The 13963-nt window shown below is 42.0% G+C and overlaps 1 protein-coding gene across 2 annotated transcripts in view; it reads right to left on the reverse strand.

Moving 5' to 3' along the window:
* LOC140467148 (protein phosphatase 1 regulatory subunit 12A-like) overlaps positions 1–13750 on the reverse strand; it is a 271396-nt gene extending 257646 nt beyond the window's left edge. For both annotated transcript variants that reach the window (XM_072563240.1, XM_072563242.1), the window contains exon 1: positions 13485–13750. In XM_072563240.1, the coding sequence (XP_072419341.1) occupies positions 13485–13736 (252 nt within the window). In that variant the 5' untranslated portion in view covers positions 13737–13750. The remainder of the gene's footprint in view (positions 1–13484) is intronic.
* Positions 13751–13963: the final 213 nt, after the last annotated feature.

The raw sequence follows: 13963 nt of genomic DNA on the forward strand, positions 1-13963 counted from the left end.
TTTGATCTTTTTTCCCCTCCCAAAGTTCCAAAACAACGCAACAGCATATTAAACAGTAATTGCTGCTCCTGGAATTCGAGGAAATCACCTCCAACACTTAAAATACCTCAAATAAAAAGGAGCAGCTCTTACAGCCACAAATTTTTCCCATCCTCCATCTCAGATTACCCACCGGAGCATTCCTTTGCTCTCATTTTTAAAATCAGTGGTTTGATAGTACAGAACTTGAGATTTTTTGAAAAAACATAAGTTTGTAAAAACTTTGTCTTGCATTCTTCAGGACAATTCACACGAAGTACAAATATGTTTTACCGAACTGGTGCATGCTTCATGCCAACACCTTGTCCAATCAGTCACTTGACAACGTATATAAAAAGGCTGTTTTCCTTTTACTTTTGTATTGCTTGCAAATTTTCCTAAGGAGTGGAACTGAGATAGAGAACCAACCTATGAAGAACAGCTCCTTAGAGAGCCTATCAGCATTATGCGAGTGATTCCATGATTCATCACCTTCATGATTGGGTGATCCCTAGCATTTGGGAGATTTTGGGGGTAAATTCTCCTACATCCCTCACATATTTTGAGCACTGGACTGATAGCCAAATCCCATTAGTGGAAAATACTACAAGAAACCAGTGAATAGTTAGTGCAAAATGGCTTGCTTAACCCATTGTTCAAATGGGAGATCCAGTGTCTCTTCAGATAGATTGAAGACTGTGAAACTGAACATAGCAGCTTTTGTAAGGACACTTATATGATTTGTTTGGGATAGCCATGAGCACTCACAAGCTCCAAATACCTAAGAAAATTCAATTATGAGCGACCAGAGAAAAGTTATTCTCAGAAGTATAATCAATAAAACTTGCCAGTACATGCTCCTGCAACCACAGGTTGGCTCAATCCCATGTTAGGGGCTTATAGGGTCAATTAACCTATTAACAGCAAACAGAGAAGAGAAACAGAATGTGATTGGAAATGCAACAAGCAGTTACAGCAGTCAGTGCCGCAACGAGAAATTCACTGAGGCTGGGTGTGTGGGGAGGAGACTGCTGCAAGAGGAAAACAAAGGGTGGCAAGGCACCTGTGAGGAGAGTGCATACACAGGTGCATCTGTGAAAACGATGGAAGTTTTAAATTTGTCACAAGGGAACATCCAGTTAACTGGGAGCTAGGAAAACATGAAATCACTCTAATAATCATTTCCTTGGAAACAAACTCAATCTCTAGCTTGAGGCTATATACTTTCAGCAGCCTATGCCTTCAGTAATTTCCAGAGTTTAGATCAGAGTTGTGCTGGAAAAGCACAGCAGGTCAGGCAGCATCCGGGGAGCAGGAAAACTGAGCAAAAGCCCTTCATTCATTAATTTCCAGTTGTGTTTCCAGGGGTAGGTGTGTATGTAGACAGACCTTAAATTCTGTGGTGTCGAGAAAAAAAAATCAATTTTCCTTGAGTTGAAGCTTTAAGTTTGGTGGATGATTGGTAATGGAGGATATTGGTGAATACTCCTTAATTCTGCTGCTGACAGCCCAAATGTTCATTGTCGAGCTAAGTTCAGAAGCTATACTTACAACCTGACTGGACCGTCTCAATGGGTTAGCAAGAATAAAAAAGGAGCCTCTGAAAACCAAAATGTAGCTTCCGAATAGCAGCCCAAGAAAAAGTGAATAAAGAAAATTTTGATTCTTGCATCCATCCAAAAAGATTGTCTGCCTAACACACAATTGAACAACTTAATACGATTTTCAATGTAAGTGCAATACTAAGTATGTAGGCCGCACATCCCAGCAATTAGCTAAACAAATTAAGCTGTGTTCTTTCAGCTGTTCACAATTGGCAGGCTGCACTGAACTGGACCACACTTACAAAAAAAGCCAAAAAACATTTAACCTATGGTGTAATTCCATGATTCCCAAGCAATTTGGGAATAATACTTAGTGGGTTAAAAGCTACATGGATATCAATTCAACCTAGTCTATTGAGCTTGCAACATGGCTGATTTAGGCTTGCGTGAAATGACATTTATTCATTCACAGGCATCGGTGCCCCGCAAACAAAAGGGACACTTTCAAACCTTGTACCTTTTTAAATTACTGTGAAGCATGAGCAGCTGATGTTCCTCTGTTACTTTCTACACCTGGCCAGAGTCAGCTTGCCAACTAATCTGCACCCTTTTCTCCGATATTAAAAATTGTGATCATTCAGCATTTAACATTCTTGTTTGCCATGGGCGCAAGTCAAAAGGCTTCAGTGGCAATTTTCTAGTTTCTCAAATTACCACTTCTTTAGCTTTAGAGCTATTAAAAATTTGTCTCACAGCTAAACTAAATCTTGAAAGAGCTTGACAGAACCACAACAAGCATTAAAATAGGGAACAGCTTTGGCATTAAAATTGAAGGCGGCTATGCAAATTGATTTAAATATATAGCAAAAGCTTAACTCTCCAGATAAAATGAAGGTTATACTCCAAAAATGCCACAAACAACCTTGAATTATGACATGTTATCATCCTTCAAACTATGACTTTTGCCAGTGAACTAGCCGTGTAGGAGCAGAGGCACTGGGTTGCCGATCATGATGGACTCTATTCCTGAAGGTTACCCCAGTAAACTCCAGTCATTCTGTTCAGTTAAACATTTTCTCATTTTCATATATGCTTTTTTTGACCAGGCTTTGTCTGGAGCAGTGTTTAAGCGATGAGACCCCAGAACTATCCTAGACAGTTGGCAGGCTTAGCAAGTTGAGATACAGTCATAGTGATGTACAGCATGGAAACAGACCTTTCGGTCCAACCGGTCCATGCCGACCAGATATCCCAACCCAATCTAGTCCCACCTGCCATCACCCGGCCCAAATCGCTCCAAACCCTTCAAATTCACATACCCATCCAAATGCCTTTTAAATGTTGCAATTGTACCAGCCTCCACCACTTCCTCTGGCAGCTCATTCCACACATGCACCACCCTCTGCATGAAAAAGTTGCCCTTCAGGTCTCTTTTATATATTTCCCCCCTCACCCTAAACCTATGCCCTCTAGTTCTGGACTCCCCAACCCCAGGGAAAAGACTTTGCCTATTTATCCTATCCATGCCCCATAAATTTTGTAAACCTCTATAAGGTCACCCCTCAGCCTCTGAACCTCCAGGGAAAACATACTTAAGAGGGAAATCAGGAGGGCAAAACGGGGACATGAGATAGCTTTGGAAAATAGAATTAAGGAGAATCCAAAGGGTTTTTACAAATACATTAAGGACAAAAGCATAACTAGGGAGAGAATAGGGTCCCTCAAAGATCAGCAAGAGCCACAGAAAATGGGGGAGATACTAAATAAATATTTTGCATCAGTAGTTACTGTGGAAAAGGATATGGAAAATATAGACTGCAGGGAAATAGATGGTGAAATCTGGCAAAATGTCCAGATTACACAGAAAGAAGTGCTGGATGTCTTGAAACGGTTAAAGGTGGATAGATCCCCAGGACCTGATCAGGTGTACCCAAGAACTCTGTGGGAAGATAGAGAAGTGATTGCTGGGCCTCTTGCTGAGATATTTGTATCATCGATAGTCACAGGTGAGGTGCCGGAAGACTGAAGGTTGGAAAATGTGGTGCCACTGTTTAAGAAGGGTGGTAAAGACAAGCCAGGGAATTATAGGCCAGTGAACCTGACCTCGGTGGTGGGCAAGTTGTTGGAGGGAATCCTGAGGGACAGGATGTACATGTGTTTGGAAAGGCGAGGAGTGATTCGGGATGGTCAACATGGCTTTGTGCATGGGAAATCATGTCTCACAAACTTGATTGAGTTTTTTGATGAAGTAACAAAGAGGATTAATGAGGGCAGAGCAGTAAATGTGATCTATATGGCCTTCAGTAAAGCGTTCGACAAGGTTCTCCATGGGAGACTGATTAGCAAGGTTAGATCTCATGGAATACAGGGAGAACTAGCCATTTGGATACAGAACTGGCTCAAAGGTAGAAGACAGCGGGTGGTGGTGGAGGGTTGTTTTTCAGACTGGAGGCCTGTGACCAGTGGAGTGCCACAAGGATCGGTGCTGGGACCTCTACTTTTTGTCATTTACAGAAATGATTTGGATGTGAGCATAAGAGGTACATTTAGTAAGTTTGCAGATGACACCAAAATTGGAGGTGTAATGGACAGCGAAGAGGGTTACCTCAGATTACAACAGGAAATGGACCAGATGGGCCAATGGGCTGAAAGGTGGCAGATGGAGTTTAATTCAGATAAATGCGAGGTGCTGCATTTTTGGGAAAGCAAATCTTAGCAGGGCTTATACACTTAATGGTAAGGTCTGAGGGAGTGCCTAGGGAGTGTTGCTGACCAAAGAGACCTTGGAGTGCAGGTTCATAGCTCCTTGAAAGTGGAGTCACAGGTAGATAGGATAGTGAAGAAGGCATGTGGTATGCTTTCCTTTATTGGTCAGAGCACTGAGTTCAGGAGTTGGGAGGTCATGTTGCAGCTGTACAGGACATTGGTTAGGCCACTGTTCGAATATTGCGTCCAATTCTGGTCTCCTTTCTATCGGAAAGATGTGGTGAAACTTGAAAGGCTTCAGAAAATATTTACAAGGATGTTGCCAGGGTGGGAGGATCTGAGCTACAGGGAGAGGCTGTTTTTCCTGGAGCGACGGAGACTGAGGGGTGACATTATAGAGGTTTACAAAATTAGGAGGGGCATGGATAGGATAAATCGACAAAGTTTTTTCCTTGGGATTGGGGAGTCCAGAACTAGAGGGCATAGGTTTAGGGTGAGAGGGGAAAGATATAAAAGAGACCTAAGGGGCAACTTTTTCACACAGAGGGTGGTACGTGTATGGAATGAGCTGCCACAGGATGTGGTGGAGGCAGGTACAATTGCAACATTTAAGAGGCATTTGGATGGGTGTATGAACAGGAAAGGTTTGGAGGGATATGGGCTGGGTGCTAGCAGGTGGGACTAGATTGGGTTGGGATATCTGGTCGGCATGGACGGGTTGGACCGAATGGTCTGTTTCCATGCTGTACATCTCTATGACTCTATGGCACATGTATCCAAGATCAGAGAATGCGAGTCTAAGGTAAGGGGCAAGTAATTTAGAGGAGAAAAAAAAACTTTTCACACAGAAGGTGTCAGAAATATGGAATGTGCTCCCTGATAAGGTCGTAGATGCAGATACTTTTGTAATATTTAAGCAGCACCTGGATGGTTTCTGGATGTAGGTTTGCTCACTGAGCTGGAATGTTCGTTTTCAGATGTTTCGTCACCATACTAGGTAACATCATCAGTAAGCCTCTGGATGAAGCACTGGTGGCATGGTCTGCTTTCTATTTACTTGTTTAGGTTTCATTGGGTTGGTGATGTCTTTGCCTGTGGTGATGTTATTTCCTGTTCTTTTTCTCAGGGGGTGGTAAATGGGATAAAGTCAATGTTTGTTGATAGAGTTCCGGTTGAACATCAACTAGCCACAAAAAGACATAATCCACTCTCACTAGTAACCTTACATACAAATGAGGCAGGACACCACTTCAACTGGGACAATACATCCAACCTAGGACAAGCCAAACAGACACGTACAAGAATTCCTAGAAGCATGGCATTCCAACCGAACTCTATCAACAAACACATTTACTTGGATCCCATTTACCACTCCCTGAGAAAAAAAACAGGAATTGACATGAGCGAACCAAGAAAACCTAAACACAAACAGAAAGCGGGCCATGCCACCAGCGATTCACTGACGATATTACCTAGTATGGTGACGAAACGTCTGAAAACAAATCTTCCAGCTCAGAGAGCGAACCTACAACCAGAACCTCAACCTGAGCGACAAATCTTCTCAAAAGTTGTTCTCTGGAGGAGTACTTAAAATACCAGGGTGTACTAGTCTGAGGACCAAGTGCAGGTAAATCGAATTAATGTGGTTTGGTGTTTGTTGACCTCGACATGGTGGACCGAGGAGTCATACAGCATAGAAACAGACTCTATGACAATGTGGCAATAACCATAACCAAATCATTCAATGCTTTCACAAATATATGAAAATGACTAGACCACCTTAGCCCTTTGAGTCTGCTCTGCCATTCACTAAGAGCATGGCTGATCTCATTTTAACCTCAACACTACATTCCTGCATAGTTCGATAATGCCCCAACCTTTAGTAATCAAGAATATACCTATATTTGCCTTAAAAATATTTAAAGATTCTGTAACCATTCCCTTTTGAGGAAGGGAATTCCAAAAACTGTCAACACTTAGGCAACTTTGCTCCTCACCTCTGACTTAAATAGGTGACCTCTCTTTTTTTTAAACTATGCCAACCCAGTTCTAGATTTTCTTACATACAGATAGGGAAAGTAGGAGTCACCCATTCAATCCTTCAATATGATCATAGCTAATCATCCAACTCAGTGCCCTTGTTTGCGCATTCTCCACATACCGTTGCTCCTGATAGCCTATGAACTTTATTCAACCCTTTCTTGAAAAACATTCAATATTTCGGCCTCAAACACTTTCCACAGCAGAGAACCCCACAGACTCACCACACTCTGGGTGAAGAAATTTCTTCTTACCTCAGACCTAAAGTAGCTATCCCATATACTTTACTGCGTTTGCAGCTTCTAGGCTCCCCAGTCATCAGGCACATCATTCCTGTATTTACCCTCGCGAGGAGAAAGTGAGGACTGCAGATGCTGGAGATCAGAGCTGAAAATGTGTTGCTGGAAAAGCGCAGGTCAGGCAGCATCCAAGGAGTAGGAGAATCGACGTTTTGGGCACAAGCCCTTCTTCAGGAATCCCGAAACGCCGATTCTTCTGCTCCTTGGATGCTGCTTGACCTGCTGCGCTTTTCCAGCAACATATTTTCAGCTCTTTACTCTATCTAGGCCTGTTTGAATTTATATAGGTTTCATTGAGATCACAGAATGACTACAGGGCAGAAAAAGGCTGTTTAGCCCATGGGATTTGCACTGACCCTCCTAAAAGCCACTTAACCTGCACATCTTTTTGAACTATGGGAGCAAACTGCAGAATCCTGACGATAACCCATGCAAACACAGGGAGACCATGCAAACTCCAGACAGTGGGCCCATAGCTCAAATCAAACCCGGATCCCTGCCACTGAGGCAGAATTTTAGCCACTCCCTCTGATCTTCCCCATTCCATTAAACTCTCCTGAATATAGTCCAGACCAATTCAGTATGTCTTTGAGAAAGCATGCAGCCTTAAATGAGATAAATTTGCTGCAGAGAATGTGGGAAAGTGCTTGGTCAGAAGAATTGGGGACTTCTGTTCTTTGTGTCAATGGATCGGTATAAATAAGGTGATAACATATGTTCACTTGTGGAATGTGTGGCAGTACTTTTTTCCACACCGGAAGCTGGAGGCATATATTTCACAATAGGATGTTGGATAACTAAATCGCTGGTTTATATCAAAAACTCTTAACAAAACTCATACTCAGTCAGAAAATAACTTGTAATTTAATAAGCTGAGTGGAATATGCACATAATAGAATAATCCTGATACATTTGCATGGATACCACACTGAGCAGATTTGAATTTATGAAGCTCAGCTTCCTCATCTTGACTGCTCTGGGAAGTGAATGTTTCATTACCCTTACAGGCTAGGAAAATATGAAGGCTGAAAGTTGGAAGATTTCATGTGTGAGTGAGAGAGAAAACATTCTTCTGTAAATTACACTCACTGATTGAAGGGTTCAAGGGACAGAGGGGGAGAGGGAACAGAAGCTGGTGGAAAGATTAACCCTTTTTGGTGTGATTTGAGTGAACACTGGCTTGCCATGGACTGAATGTTTGTATGTTGTTCCCTGGCGCTCCAGATCAGGGAAGGTTATGAATTTGATTTGCATTCTGGGAATCTAAAATGATTTTAAAAGAAAAAGCCATTTTGTAGGACAATGATATTGGCCATGTTAGCTGAGTAAGGTTACCTCATGACCTTTCCACATAGTTTAGACTAGTCCTTCATTACAAGCAAAAGTAAAGACTGCAGATGCTGAAGATTAGAGTGGTGCTGGAAAAGCATAGCTGGTCAGGCAGCATCCGAGGAGCAGGAAAATCGACATTTTGGGCAGGAGTCCTTCATCAGGACCATTCCTCAGTCCCTCGTTATGGTGTACTGTTAAAAGGGAAGGTTATCAAGCCAAAGCAAAGCAATCAGCCATTTGGGGGTTGGCTGGATCAAGATTTCCCAATTTGATGTGCATATTGCTTAATGTGTCAAGCATAATCAGACCTGTCAATGAGTTTCTCTTCCTCTGCAAACTTTTGCCATTTTATTGCTGCTTATCTGATTAAGAACATAGAACAATACAGCACATGTGGTGTTTTTGTAATTTTAAGACCAATTTCTGTATAAAGATTCCTTATTTGCAACAATAAAGGGAAGTAGCCTGAGACAGCTCTCAGGGGTAAGAGTTGGCGCCACTACTCTTCTAAAGGTTTTAGAACCTTAGATACCTGCAAAGCAGACTTGAGCTACGTTATATTGTAACACTAATGCCCTTGGTAAATAAAGGTAATAATTTAAACTAAACTGTCTGTAAGAGTTTTATATTCCAGCCTTTCAGCATATAATCTCTGGGACGAACCAAGAGAGGTTACAGTCAAGTCCATCAGGAATTCCCAGAGCTGTCTTGAATAGATACTTTAACATCTTCACGTGTCAGTCCTGCCATTCCAGAAATCAGGCTGGAAAACCTTTGTTGCACCCAATGGCCAGAATATCCTTCCTCAAAGAAGGAGAACAAAAACGACACACAATTTTCCAGGTGTGGTCACAACAACTGCTCATGTACTCCAATTCTCTAGTTCTGAAGGCTAACAATCCATTTACCTATTCACCACTTTCTGCATTTGCATGCTTACTCTCAACCTTTCTAGTGTACCAGGGCATCCAGGTCTTGATACACTTCTCCTTTTCCAACCTATCACCATTCAGATAATAATCTGCCTTCCTGTTTCAATTACTAAAGTGAATAACCTTATATTTATATGATACTTCATCTGCCACGCATTTGCCCACTCAACTTGTCCAAATCACACTGAAGCATCTCTGCTTTGACACAACCAGTTTTGGGTCATCTGCAAACTTAGAAATACATTTAGTTCCCTCATAGAGGCATAGACTTGTAAAGCTCAGAAACAAACCCTTTGGACCAAATCATCCATGCCAACCAGATATCCTAAATTAATCTCGTCCAATCTGCCAGCATTTGTGCAGAAACAGACAAGCGAAGGATGAGTATTCATTATACAGTTGCTCATGATCAACAACTCTGGATAAAGTACAACCTCCTTCTTCTCCCGTGACTGTGCTACTTTCTCAATAGATTTCTTTGCCAGGAAAACTCCCAATGAGTAAACAAATAATTGTTAGTATTTCAAAGGTTAAGTAAATTCAGCATATGTTAATTCTCAAATTTCAATGGATTGCTCATATAAACACTAAAGGGAATGGTTTATGAATACAATTTCAAAGCATCCTATTAAATTAATTCTGTGTAGTACACTAGTTTCAGAACATATAATGAAAAGCACTCAATTTTTAAATAATTTTCATACTTCCTAAACATACAGTAAGTCTAACTACCAAAGAAAATCATCAAGTAGTCACTTTCTAATACAGCAGTATTAATAGTTCAGAACAAAAGGCACTTCACTCACTGGCATTGATTATTCTGCAAACGCCCATGATGTAGTCACTGAATGTCATCTATACAAAAATAATGTACCATGTTTGAAAATAATAGCTCTCTAATTCAATAAACTGAATTAATGTCTTCACACGGAGTTCAGTTGAATTAATCCTCATTGGAATTATTGAATGCTCATTGAAGCTCAATTTTATTTTACTAACACACTTACAAACTGCACATGTAACTAAATATTAAATGGCAAACTTGTAAAGCACAGGAAAACAAAGACGTTCTCTCAAATGATATGCTTTACACAACCAGAAACCTCATGACAAAAATGAAAATAGTACACATAGATGTAATGACACATATCTCTACATATCAACATATATTTCACTCATTAGTGCCATTCTCTAGTGCCTGAGCAAAGAGAAAGTTAACTGTCATAATCTCTTGCCATGGTCGTGGGTACATTCGCCAAGCTTGGAAGTTGATTTGCACATGTTTTGTCCCTGTCTAGATGACATCTTCAGTGCTCTGGAGCCTTCTGTGAAGCGATGCTGTACTGTGTTTTCTGGAATTTGTTTGGTTCCATTCCTACTGCGTCCGGTTGCTTGTGGCAGAAGCCAGTATATTGTGTATTTGTTGATGGAGCCTGTGAATGAGTGCCATGCTTCTAAAAATTCTCTGGCTGTTCTCTGTTTAGCTTGTCCTATGATCATTATGTTGTCTCTGTTGAATTTGTGGTCCTTGTCATTTATGTATATAGCTACTAGGGACAGCTAGTTGTGGCGTTTAGTGGCAAGTTGGTGTTCATCAATGAAAATTGCTAGTTGCCTGCCTGTTTGTCCTATATAGTATTTCATGCAGTCTTACATTAATCTTGCACATGATGTTATAGAATCTTTTGTTGTGGTGAGTCGCTGTCTGAGTGTGGCTGTCGATTTATGGGCTGTCATGAATCAGAGTGGTCAGAGATGTCTAGCTGTCAGTTCTGAGATGTTTTTTATACAAGATAGAGTGGTTAATGTGTTGGGCTGTAGCATATCCATGTCGCATTGTTTATCTGTGTGGCATCTGCAGATGAAGTTGCGGGGATATCCGTTCTTGGTAAAGACTCTGTCAAGATGTTGTTCTCTTCACAGGTCAGGAGTGCTGGTTCTCTTATGTGTGTTTAGGCAGTTGCTGTTGTAGTTCAATATCTGGTCCATGTGCGGCTTTTCTGTACACTTATGTGGCACATTCACCATTCTGTATTCCTTCTACCTCAGACTCACCAGAATCATATCTATCATGTGCATAATTTACAGGAGTCCATGCAAAGACTGCACAAAACACTACACTGGACAAACAGGCAGACAATTAGCAATCCGTATTCACAAACACCAACTAGTCACTAAACACCACAAACAGCTGTCCCTAGGAGCTACACACATGGATGACAAGGCCCAACATTTGACTGGGACGACACAATAATCATTGGACAAGCTAAACAGAGGACAGCCAGAGGATTTCTATAAGCATGGCACTCATCCATGGACTCCATTAACAAATACATAGACCGAGACCCAATATACAACGAACAACCAGAACCGGCAACTGGAAGCAGCAGGAACAGAACCAAATAAATTCGAGAAGGCACAGTACAGCATCACTTCACAGGAGGCTCCAAAGCACTGAAAACATCACCTCAACAGGGGACAAAATATCTGCAAATCTACTTCCAAGCTCAGCGAACAAAGCCACACCACATCAACCGGCACCCGAGCTACAAATCTTTACTCAAATCTTGTCTTAATCTCTTTCTATAGATCAGCACACTTAAAACTATCTGGTTTTCATGCCTTTTTCATTTTGCATCAGAAGTCTGTGTAAATCCAACTAAACTGTTCACTAATACAAGGAAAACTGTATGCAAAAGTTGATTCTGAGAAAGATATTATGATTTTTTATATCTGACATTTGGATTTAGTTTTAATGACCAAACCATGTCAACTTACATTAACTCCTTGAAAATGCAATCTAATTGTGTCCTGTAAATTGTTGCAAATTTAAGTGCTAATTTATGTTCTAGTTAAAAAAAGCATGTCAATTCTAACAGCAGCTAGTTACTGTATTAGATGATGACACTGTCCACACACACACACACAGAGGAAAAGCAATACCGACTACATAAACAATGCTGATAAGAACTGAGGCAGGTTTTGCAAAACTAATGTACCAAACTTGTAAGCACTTTACAGCGTTTGTATGCCACAAATACAAATAAACAAAAACTGAATAATATTAGCCTGTATTAGTATTTAAATAAATCTGATGACAACTCATTACAGTGCAGCAAAGTGCATCACTAGGATCTTCCCACATGCTCTCACTCCATATTTAGGCTATGATTCTTACATTACTAAATCTTGGCAGCAGATCTCCTACTTCTCATCAGGACAAACGATTTTCCCTTAAGGTCACGAACCATTATTACAGCTGATAAACTTAACTGCTTGGTTTTAAACCATATGACAACATTTTAAAGATAGTTATGACATGATAACAGGATGAAAATACCAACAATTCAATATTTAGCACCTTTAACAAAATTAAACATTGAGATGCTTTACAAGACTATTATAAAAAAAAGCATGACAGTACCACATAATGACATTCAAGTCAATATTCATAGATATGGAGAGAAATAGGTTTTAAGAAGTGTTTTAATAACAGGCAGTCAGGTAGACAAGCAAAGAGCTAGAAGGAACACTAAAACTTGGGAGCCAAGGCAACTGAAGTGGAGTTGTGATTTTAAATGCTCAAGCAGCTAGAATCATTGATTAAAAACAATTTTCCCCTTCACTGCTTTTCAAGCTACGTAACTCCTGTAGCCAATAGAGTACTTGACTCATAAAATACCTAGGCGAAAGTGAGGACTGCAGATGCTGGAGATCAGAGACAAGATTAGAGTGGTGCTGGAAAAGCACAGCAGGTCAGGCAGCATCCGAGAAGCAGGAAGATCGAAGTTTCGGGCAGGAGCCCTTCATCAAGAAGTCTTGAAGTGTTTTTGCCCGAAACATCGATTTTCCAGCACCACTCTAACCTTGTCTCAAAATACCTGCCAAACTACCATGATAAAACATAGTCACTAAATTAGTATAGGAACGTAATGTTTGTTCACTTTCTCTCGACTGAAAATACTTAGAATTCCAAGTTTGCTTATGTTTGGTACATCAAAAACAGCACGAGGCGAAATAAATTAATTCATATCCAAATTAACACAGTGTCCTTAAATAGACAAGAAGGCTGTAAAATGGGGCTTTTGTTAACTGCAGCTCTAACATTTAAAAGCCCCATATCAAACACATCATAACGCAGAAGGACGTTTCCTTGTGTACCAGGTACTGTACTCTATGTAGGAACCGTCACTGGTGATCCTAATATCTTAAGCGTATATTTAGCTGCAGGACACCTTTTGCCATCGGCTCACAAAAGGGGAGACAGAGGGAAAGAATCGGGAAATGTGCAGGTCAGATACTGGTGAATGAGATCACTGGAGACAAAATTCGTAACATCAACTGCAATTAATTTCAGTGAACGGAGGTAGAAGGGAAGCCTCAGCCCTTGGCGCTTGGAGAAAGCCCTGGACCACCTGCAACAACAGGGAATGCAAACAGACCATAACCACATTGATCAGACTGGCACAGCAGCTGCCTGAGTGAAGGGCGGATCAATGGGGGTCTCCTGCTGCACCGGATAATCTGCTGTGCAGAAGGGGAGATGGAGGACAACCCTATACATTCACTCCAGGCCAGTCCAGGCCAGGCCAGGCCAGTCCTGCCGGCCGTACCTGGTGCAGCGCCGTCAGCCCATCCACATTGGCGTAGTTGATATCAGCCCCGCGGTCCAGCAGCCGCTTCACCTCCTCGGTGTCACCGCTCGAGCAGGCGGCCAGGAACACGGCACCGTCGTCGAACTTGACTCGGGTCTTCTTCTTCTTGAAGACGGGCGGCTCCAGGTCGGTCTCGGAACCCAGCCACCGCTTCAGCTGCTCCCCCCGCCGATGCTTCGCGTTGTCCGCCCGCTTCCGATCGTCCGCCATCTTCCCACCGCACTCACTCCCAAAACAACACCCCGCCCCCCCTCCCCAACAACAAACCGCCACCGCCGCCGCCGGTCCAGCCAACCCGGCGCGCGCAGAACCCGCCCCTCCCCCGCGGTCATTGGACACCACCCACATGCTGGGAGCCCGTCACAGCGGGGATTACTGCCTCCTCCATCGGCTATTGGATAATGCGCATGTCGATCAGTCACCTGTCGCCCATCAGG

The sequence above is a fragment of the Chiloscyllium punctatum genome, chromosome 45 (assembly GCF_047496795.1).
Source record: "Chiloscyllium punctatum isolate Juve2018m chromosome 45, sChiPun1.3, whole genome shotgun sequence".
Taxonomy (NCBI): Eukaryota; Metazoa; Chordata; class Chondrichthyes; order Orectolobiformes; family Hemiscylliidae; genus Chiloscyllium; species Chiloscyllium punctatum.